We start from the raw sequence: 10,439 nt of genomic DNA, 5'->3' as shown, positions 1-10,439 counted from the left end.
GTCGCACTAGATCCGTTTAATATTACGTCCCGTGACATGTCGGCAAATTATTCTATTACCACACTTCCGAGGAAAGACAACTTTGTGCTGCCCACCCCACCAACTTTTAGAGTCCAACCACCAGTGGCTGACTAGCTTCTACGTGTGGCAATTCAGCTGCCATCACACGCTAGTGCAACCCAACCCCTTCCAAAATTAATGCTTCCAACAAAGAGAAGATAATTGAACAATTAACAGCTAATTACTTAATTAATTAACAAGATTTATCATTAATCATAATATAGAAAGTTAAAAAAGGGGAGAAAGAGCACGCTAATGGATGATATATAGAAAGCTCTACAGCGAGTAGACTGTGAGAGCTTTGCATACATGGGTTATTCCGGACAGCACGTACCAATGGCCGATGACCATCTTAATAACAATAATTAATTTAGTAGATAAGGTGAAGACAATAACAGAGGTTGGCCGGGCAATTAACAGGATAATTAATGGAAGGATCTCATGGATGTGAGGCAGCAACTCAGGAGGAGGTGGCAATGCAACAGGGCTCCAGAATGAAGAGCGGCCTCCACTGGTGGCTGCACCTCATCATGTGGTGCAGCAGCTCCTCCCGGTTCCGCCGCTTCGACGTGAACAGCAGCTTGTTGTCGTCCAGCGGCGGGTGGAACCCGCCACCGAGCCGCGGCCCCCTACCGTGGAACGAGTGGTAGTAGCCCTCCGAGGAGGTGCTGAAGGTGGAGGCCGCCGCCGCCGCCGCCGCAGCCGTGGTGGTGGTCGGTGCCACCCGTCGTGCCGACGCGGTGTTGCGGTGGTCTTGGTGGATTTCTTGTTTGTCGGGTGCTATCGCCTTGCATTCTGCCATCTTCTCGGCCCACCGGGTCTCGCTGGCCCCGACGAATTTGTTGATCACGAACGACGACGTCCGCTGCAACTTTATCGCGCCGATCTGTTGCTGGGGTTGTGTGCTGACCTTCACCTCTACCACTGTTCCTCTATCCACTACTTCCACTTCTTCCTCTACCTCCTCCTCCTCCTCCTCCTCTTCCTCCCCTTCATAACAATTCTTCTCTTCTTCCAATTCTCCCTCTTCTGTTAGTGCCGTTGAGATTGCATTATTGTCCTCCTCCTCTTCTTCTTCTTTTGCTTCACTTGGCTCAAAAACATCTTGTTCTTGTGGTTGTGTCATCTCTAGCGTGTGGGAAGGATCTGTCTCGGTGTCATCAGGACCAGTGAAGGTGGCGTCGATGAAGCAAAGGAGAAGGCGGCCGTCCTGCCGCTGGGCGTGGAGATAGTTCTGCGAGCGGACAGGGACTGCCTCGACGACAAGGCGGCCGTCGCGGCGGTGCGGCCTCATGTGGATGCAGGGCCCATCGCGCCGGGAGATGGAAGGGAGCGGAGGTGGGAACGACCGTGGAGGTGACCTCCTGCTAATAGAGCAGTGGTAATTCACCTCCACCAGCTCCTTCCTTTCGCTTATCTGCACTCGTCGCTCTTCTACCGGCTTGGCCACTCTGAAACGTGGCACTTCTACTTCCGCCATTAACGTGTTGCAGATGGGTCGGTTGTGTTCTTCCTCCTCTGCTTCAATCTTGGATGAGTGGAAGTCGTCGAGCAACGAGGAGAAGTCGGCGGAGCCCGTCTCGGACCCGAGGCTCTCGGTGCAGATCTCCAGACTTTTTTGGCTCATCAGCCTGGAGGACCGCCGCACCAGTGGGTGGACATAAGGGGCCGGGGGAGGAGCGGCGGCTGCGGCCTCTTTGGTCTTCTGGGACTGGATCGAGCTCCATATGTCGAATTGCCCGGGCCGGTCATCGTCCTTCTCTGCTTCCACCGGGGTTTCGACAGGCGTGTATTGCTCTGCCGGCGGCAACCACTTCGCAGGCGAGAGCTGTAGGGTTTCTCTTGCTATGTTAGACATAAGTATGGCCTCGAAGGGTGAGAAGGAACTCCTGCGCACAGCCACCGACATCTTTGGGCCGCGAGAGACACCCGTAAAGTTCGGAAAGGAAAGGTACAACAGATCACTGGAAGGCAAAAGAAGAAAAAAAAGGATGTCAAGCCACCACAATCTTAATTCAAAAGGAGAGGAAGACGTTAGGCAGTCTGGTACTAGTCCTACGAAGTATAGGCCGGTGGGTTATATAAGATAATAGCAATAAGAGTTAAATTACCTCAAACAAGGATAACATCCACAGTCCAAGAAGCCCTTGGTTGGTTGTTGGTACTAACTAGATGGAAGGACAGAGATAGAGAGAGAGGAGCGTTTCAGACAGGGAGGAAGAGAGACGACCAAGAGATCCTCTCCTCCACTCGCTCACTCTCGTCCTCCTCGAGCAGGAGCTGAGTCTTGGCTTGGGTTCTTGGGGAGCGAGCGTTGGTATTTGTAGGCGTGGAGAAAGGCAGCCCTCGCCCCTCACTCGCTGGGGGAACCTTTTGGCCGTCCAGGGCCCTCCACCACCACTACCCCCTCCACAATCACACCACCTTTTACTTTTCAGCTTTATATTGTCGATTTAATCTCTCTTGCTCTCACGCACACACCCTCTCACTCAGCTTTATTTATACCCTTTCCTTAATTATTCGCTATTAGTCACCGCTTTTTTCCGTTTGGCTAGCTGAGCTTAAGTTGTAGCAGTGTATTTTACTAGTGACTTTGGTGACAGCAGCGTCCTCCTATCACGGAACCGCTTCCCGAAGCATATTCTTCGCCACCCTTTCACGAATTACCGGGCTATTGATTCCGACTTCTGACGCCAGCCACCCAAATATCCCCTGTCCCGACTCACCCCCTTTCTTTATTCTCTCCTCCCCTCTCGTTTAATCAATCCACTTGTTCTTATTTATCAAGTCCAGCCTCTCAGAGCAACAGGAGGGGGGGAGGAAGAGCCAGGGATTCCACTCTTTTTATTCCTCTCCCTGTTCCCTTTCCATTCCAAATATATTATACATCACTACTTTTCTCCTCACAACTGGCCTAGCTCCCCTCTCTCCGTGTGCCAGGCCCACCAACACACGCGAAACACACACCACAATAAAGAACCACAACATACCACCGCTCAGAACTTGAAAGGGACGCAAACGCGTGGAAAATTACTTGGCAAGAATACCGTAGGACCATTGTGATTGGGTCACTCAAGTGTGTGATGTTCGGTGTTGGAGCATCGATTCGGAGCGCCCTCCGACACTCATCGAGCCAGAACGATCCACGTGTCGACAGACGGAACAGGCGCGTCACCCTCGCCCCTTTATGAGGACACGGCGGAATCTCCCCCCCCGTGGACCAATCCCCTCCCTACCATCCGTAGGAGCATCCCATCCTCGGGTGCTTTAGCCTTTGCCCGCTAGTGGCACCAGAGAGAAGGGGATCCGCTTCTCAGCAGCAGGATTCCTTCCATGGATAGATAGAGGCTGGCATCCCAACGTGGTAGACTATAAGCTACAGGCCACAAAACATTCTATCGTCGTGGCCTCGCCCAAATTCCCCGATGACGCGGCTCCGCCCTCGTCCAATCCCCTTCTCACCCCAGACCAAAGGCATTAGGAGATCAGGCCCGGTGGTGGGTCTTTCACTAATGAGCTAAGCTTTTGCAAGCCACAGAGAGAGAGAGAGAGAGAAAGGGGGGGCGGCGGGCTGACACGCGTTGCCGGGGGATTGGGCCAAAAAACCGGTATTCCGGATCTGGACGGGCCCAAAGCACGCGGGCGCGGCTGTCAGCTCTGGGCCCGGGCGACGGGGGGCTATCTGGGCGAAGATTGCGCGTCACATCGCCGGTGTCTTGGCCTGTTTGCCCCAATTCTTAGCGCCTAAGCAGGAGGAGGGGAGGTCGATGTCGCATCGCAAGAGGAAAAGCAAATAAAAGGAGGGGAAAAGTACACGACCTAAACGTGCGAGCCGGGCCGGGGGTGTGGGAGTGTGGACCACTTCAAAGTGTGTGTAGGGTTTTGGGATGGGTGATGGGCCAAAAGGCAGTTCAATTCAGAGTCGGACTAGCAACAGGGATCCGCAGAGCACCGCCCACGAAATCAATGGGTCAGTGGCAACTGGCGAGTGAAGAATCTGGGTCTCGTGGGTCCGCGACGATCTGCCGTACTGGGCGGCCAGAGAGGGATTGTGGCCCGCCCCGGATCTATCGCCCATGGCAGCCAATCAGGTGCCGATATCGTGACTGGTCCCTTTGTACGTAGTACTTTGTGTGCAGCCGCCCATCTGCCATTCATTCACGTATTCTGATCTTGAAATGGGAATTTATTAGGCGGAAGAGGGGATTGCGCCAACTTTGATTCTAGATTTGTTTGTGTGGGCTGATGTGTTGCCTAACAATAAATTCTATTCCCAGCTGGCTGCAGTTATTGGTAATTCATAGATAGAGATGGGCACCGTTTTGTAGCCTAATCAGCGTGGAGTAGGCTATCAACTGCTCTATTGTTATTATTTTATCGAAGAGTAATTGGGCAAAAAGGTTAATAAATTATGTGTAAATTTTATCCTGATATCAAATATCATAGCAACTATTATTATACAGTTGATATGAGTTGTGTCTTATTTTTCTTTATTGGATCATGTTTTGCACAATTTTAAAAATGCAATATCTGCTTTATGATCTATGCTGATGGATGGAAAAAAGAGGTTCGAGAGCTCTGAAAATTATGTAAATCATAATTCAATGATTCATATGGCTAAAAAGGACTGATCATTTATTCTGTATAAAAGGTGCAACCTAAATCCCTGTGCAACAGGAGTCACATTGGAAGTTACTGTTGTAGCACTACAACAGCTACCAACGAGCTTCTCCCAAAAAACCAGCTATCAATGAGAACCATCGACTTATCTCCATCATTCTCTCTCTCTCTCTCTCTCTCTCTAAGATTCATAGAGGACAGTATCTTAAACATCTAGATTCGTTTATACAAAGACCGGATGACTGTCGAGCTAATGCACGTGGGTTCATGGAAATTTTATACAAGCTGCAGCCGGTCGAGCATGAAAGCTCCTTTCAATAGGTGGGCAAATGCACGCGACGTGCGACCGGGCGTTGCTCCAGCCACCATAGCAGGAATATTATCCTTGACATGAATTATTGGGATTGGAAAATTGTTTCGGACTTGTCCTGATATGACTCGAAGTCAAAAGATCCGCATCATGATTGCTTTTTGACAGAAAACCATTTGTGTCGGCATTGGACATTTTTGGAATGTTTTTTCCAATGAATTGATGATAGTCAATGAGTACAACAAATATCAACACAAACGGGAGAAGAGAGAAAAAAATTTCATTGAAGGCATACTCAATCAAGCTGCCTGACATACAATTCAACGTCCAAATCTGGAGAGTCACAAAGACTGGAAGCATGTTACTACCAAAGCAACACTTATGTTACAGCCTCACATTCACAAAGTGTTGCAGTATACTTATCCATTATTTTTTATGAAAGATGATCGGAAGAAAAGATGGATAAAAAAAAAAAAGAATGGATGAAGAAGAAGAAGAATTAATCTTTCATTTATTCTTTCATATATATATTTGGTAAAATATGTAAAGAATGATAGAAATAATTTTCTCATCTATTTGATATAGAAAAAATAAAAAGAAGAATGGATGATATTGATATAATATTTTTATTAGACTATCCTTTGATAAAAATATTATTTTTATCAATTTATGATACTTATTTATATTAAAAAGTAAACAATATATAAATTTATAATCATTATAATTTATAATTATATAAATAACTAATTAATAAATAATTTAATTTAAATAATTAATTAATATTATACAAATAGTTAATTAAAAATAGTAAATAAAAAATAGAAGATAATTTTAATTATTTAATTATAATTATTGAAATTATATATTAAAATTAAATTAATTAGAAATAAAAGTTATTAGTATATGATTAATAGTATATATAAAAATATATATAAATAATATAAATGAAAAATAAAGAAATATTATAATTGTATCAAAAAATTAATGAGGGATAATTTTATACAAAAAAACATCCACCAATATCCATCCATCCTTCCTTGTATCCTCCTTATTTGAAAGAATGCAAATTGATGGACCAGGATGGATGGACAATTTTTCTTTTTTTTATTCATTCTCTCTGTAATTTTTTAAATCAAACAGTGGATGAAAATCATCTATCCTTTCAATCTCATCCATTTTATCTTCTCGCGATTCTAATCAAATATAGGATTATAGTTGGCAAGACTAGGAGAAATTTTTAGCCAATTTATGCTTTGGATTATTTTGGGCGATCAACTTGCTGGCCAATAACCAACTAATCACAATTTGGATAACATTACATATTTATTTTACAGTTCATATATATTTTCCTATTTAGCCTCTATGTTAATGCACCAAAAGGAAAAATGTCTCTATCTTGCGTCGAAATAGGGCTGGATACATCTTGAGCTAATCTGAAACCTGTCACGTTTTGTACGTGATCCTGCTCTTGCTTTGGATAAAATCCCATATTTGTACACCAAAAGACTAGCTTGCATTGCATGTCAATATCCATGTTTCTATGATCATGAGACAGGTGAAAGTCATGTTACATAAGAAACCACTCAGGCAGTGAGGTTTGGGATTCCTCATGCAGAATCCCAAAAAGAATATGTGCTCTGTTTGGTGCTTTTCGTGGATGGTATGTCGTTTTCTTTTCTTTTGCCATCAAGAGTGTTAGCTAGGGATAGGAAATGGCTGAGTTGGAGAAAGATAAGCATATTATATTATTATACAAATAGCCTATGGCTCGGCCATACCTAATCTAACATGTTGAAGGTTGGTGCAAGTGTATCTGACTCTCTTGACCAGACATGAACACTTTTCTCTGAAGGATGAAGAAATTAAATTTCTATGTAGCCTTGAGAATTGTATTTTGCATTGCCACCAAAAAATAAAAAAATTGCAGGCACTCCTTTATGGCACCAAGTCCTAGCATCACATAATCTCTGGACCAATGCCATACACCAATATAAGATAGCATCACATCGGCAAAATCGACAATGGATCTATTGCTCACCCAGAAATTCTTAGGTGAACAGGCAAAGATAGCCACAAGTCATGAATAATCCAAGATCGAGAGCTACAATATGCATAAATGAATGTACATCTATAAATCATCTGATCAAAATTGTAAAATGCATTACCAATCCCTTGATGGTGCATACTTCTAATTCATCTGATTGTGAAAAGAAGAATTTGTTTTCTTTTCTTTTTGGTTTTCTTTTTATGGTGGTTGTGGAGAGGTACACAAGAAATTTCTTGTTCTTTGGAAATATCTCCACCTCTACACAGCAAATGAGTTTCTATCTTCCTTGAATATGACCTTTTGAAGTTATATATATTATTTTCCTGCTCAAGTCGTCTAGTGGGGACATGAATCGATTTGTTTTGAATGATGAGTGTACCTATATTGGAGAACCAATTTATTCTATTACTTTCAAGAACCATAAATTCCAAGGACATTGTGGATTTTCTTTGATTTGTCTTTGACTTTGCAGATTTTATTTTCCTCATGTTATTGCGCAATAAGAGAGTGGAAACAAGACATGGTGCACCACTAGTCTTTACCTGCTCCAATTTTGTGGAATCTGGAGCAGATTCCCATCCACCAGCATCATTTTCAGTATTCTTGTCCCGCCAAATGACCCACCTCTCTCTCTCTCTCTCTCTCTCTCTCTTTTAAGATTAATTTTCGGAACAACACCTATATTTGGACCATCTATACCCTCTTAGAGAAGGTGCAACCAATGGGCTATAGCCCTGCTTGCCGAGTAGCCCAAAATCTTGGATTTCTACATGGTCTGGACTATTTGTCAAGTCTACCATTACAATCCATAATTATATTATATAGTATAATATAATAACAAACTATTTGCTCATCTATTTGACTCCATTATCCCGTTGTCACATCATCAAAAAAGGTCCTTCAACAATTGTGTTGTTCCTTATTTTGCTTTTTTTAACAATTACAGGTGATATGCAAATTTGTATCTATCATATGATGTTGTTTTCTAACGATTACTTGCATGTGAAGGATGTATATTTGGGTTACAGAGATCTGCATGCTCTTTGCTTTTAATTTCTAACAGTTTGTGTTCATAAATGCACAGGTTTCTGGAATTTTTTCTCTACTAACTCTAAATTATCATGCACTAAATTGATTGCGCTCGATAATCTTGGATTTAGTCAGATTTTTAAAGACATCATAATTAGATTGTCCAGCACACTTGGATACAGCTTCAAACCACTACGTGTACTCAACTTTTTGTGCACTTCAGCTAGCATCTAAACATCAATCATGCGATACCTTTTCTCTTTGCATTTACTTTTCATAGTTTTAATCATAATCTAAATCATCAATGATGCATGCAATATGCAAGTGTTCTCTTTTTTTCTCTTGCTTGATCATGGTAACTTATGCATTAAGCAAAATATTTATTTAATGTTAAGTACTTTTTTGATCAAGACCTATCTCTGTTTGACGTAAATCATTCATTCACCTTAAGCTTATGGGCCAAAAGCAATATTCTCCTCACTCATAGTTTGCAATTTGCATCACACAAAAGATGCTACGTTTGAAAGGTTAAACACTTAATATCGATTCTCTTTTTGCTCCTCAATCTGTCCACGTGGTGCAATTTTTGGAAGAAAGCAACAGAAGAGTCACATAATAGTTGAACAACTACTTTTAATTGTCTGGTACAAGCTGAAACAATTCATAGAATTAAATATTTAGACTCCACCCCACCCCCACCTCTTTAACTTGATTTCAGTAGCTGAGGTGTTAAGCAAATCATCCATTCAATATGCAACACATATACACTTAGCTTTAATCAAACCAAATCGGAAAAGTCGTGTATGTTGCTAACTATGTATATGTCAAAACTTAACCAATAAAATGCATGACATTTGCAAATGTACATGACTAGCTTGCTAAGTTTCAATCACCCACATGTTTGATCCGACTGGACAAACAACAACATGCATGATGGTACCACCATTATTAGATGGTGGAAGCTCAACCAATAGCTACATCCAGTCAGACAAAAGTATTGGTGAGGTCACCACCGCCAGCCCCACCCAAACCATCCACTGTGGACCATGGGCACCCAACGAGCACCATATCCAAACCTCTCTCCCCCAACAGGCCCATGCTATGCGACCACGTCCCTCCAAATACGAGAACATGACCCACCGTACCACGCCATACTCCCGGCATGCAATCTAGCAGAGGATCCACCCTCCAACACGACTGGGACTCGATATCCATGGGAGAGAGAGAGAGCTGAGAGAGAGAGAGAGAGCTTTTGAAGTGGTATGAGAAGAAAAGAAAAAGGCTTTGCCTATGCCATGCTTTTAAAGAAATAATTGTACCGTGGGTGGCCCATTTGGCATAAGAGGCAAGTTGGTTCGATGTCGCCAGGCACCGAGTCGGAGATGCCGGTGGTGCGGATAAGAACGAAGGAGAGGATTTGAAAGGCTTGGCCCGTGGAGTGTTGGTCCAAGAAAATATTGCTGCAAGGAGAAATACTTTGCGCACCATGGGCGGTGCAGTTCCACGTATACCATCCATGGTGATTGACTCCCATATAAGGCCAGCAAAAAAATAAATTTTTTTTTCTTGCGCTGTGCCCAACCTTGCGCATGAGCCAATTACTGCAGGCAGAGAGCGCAAGCTACACCGCCCGCGGTGCACAAAGTATTTCTCTTGCTGCAAGTGCCTGGCCTTCATCAAGGTTTAGGTTGCCCATGAATGCGCATCTATAGGTCCTTTCGGGTGCACATCAAGCAAGTTGATCCAGCCTTTGCTAAAATTTGAAGTGAGCCAGCAATATGGGAAGTTTGGCTCAAATGAACCACTTGATTGCTCTCTCAAATCGTTTTTATCCATATTTCCCAGTTGAAATACAGTTCAACAGCTCTGTAACAACTACGTACAAATGCACGAATTGATTTTTGTCACATTAAACTGTTCCTTAGACAGGATTATAAGCAGCTTAGAAAGGGCTGACCATGACCATGCAACAACTATTCAACCCCAAGCGAGTCATTCTTGAAGGGGATTTATTTGAAGGTTATCTCTTGGATTATTGCGCCGAGGACGAGTAAAATGCTTGCGCTCTGTCCCAGGATACATGGGCTCTTATGGACCACCTCACAGGTTTTCATCCTCATCAATTTCTGGCAAGGCGCATACCATCCAACTGGGTTGGCAGGTAAAGGAGCTGACGGTAGATTCTTCAGTTTTTTTGGATCGCGCTGGACCGCTCCTTTGGGTGGAAATGCCCCCTCCAGAGGTCGTAGCCTGTGAGCCGCATCTCCAATGAGGAGAATAAGATCTTGACTCACCCAATATCTACTATGGAGGTGTAGAGGGCCTTTTAGTCTATTCAAGAGGACAAGATCCCAAGGCCAGATGGTTCCCCTT

At 43.6% G+C, this 10,439-nt stretch overlaps 1 protein-coding gene and 1 long non-coding RNA gene across 2 annotated transcripts; both read right to left on the bottom strand.

Annotated features, from left to right (window-relative positions):
• Positions 1–245: 245 nt before the first annotated feature.
• On the bottom strand, positions 246–2,783 carry LOC105048731 (uncharacterized). The gene is made up of 2 exons (XM_010928163.4): positions 2,172–2,783; positions 246–2,024 (listed from the first exon to the last, which is right to left on the bottom strand). Exon 2 carries the CDS (start codon positions 1,967–1,969, stop codon positions 521–523), a length of 1,449 nt encoding a protein of 482 aa, XP_010926465.1. The 5' UTR covers positions 1,970–2,024; positions 2,172–2,783; the 3' UTR covers positions 246–520.
• Positions 2,784–8,839: 6,056 nt separating this feature from the next.
• On the bottom strand, positions 8,840–10,433 carry LOC140859072 (uncharacterized). The gene is made up of 2 exons (XR_012142508.1): positions 9,386–10,433; positions 8,840–9,296 (listed from the first exon to the last, which is right to left on the bottom strand). It is a non-coding gene; the product is annotated as an uncharacterized lncRNA (long non-coding RNA).
• Positions 10,434–10,439: the final 6 nt, after the last annotated feature.

The sequence above is a fragment of the Elaeis guineensis genome, chromosome 7, assembly GCF_000442705.2.
Source record: "Elaeis guineensis isolate ETL-2024a chromosome 7, EG11, whole genome shotgun sequence".
Lineage (NCBI taxonomy): Eukaryota > Viridiplantae > Streptophyta > Magnoliopsida > Arecales > Arecaceae > Elaeis > Elaeis guineensis.
This window is presented reverse-complemented; position numbering and strand designations above follow the sequence as displayed.

Coding starts and splice junctions, on each gene's coding strand:
- LOC105048731 (XM_010928163.4), bottom strand. CDS start 1,969: ATGTCGGTGGCTGTGCGCAGGAGTTCCTTCTCACCCTTCGAGGCCATA.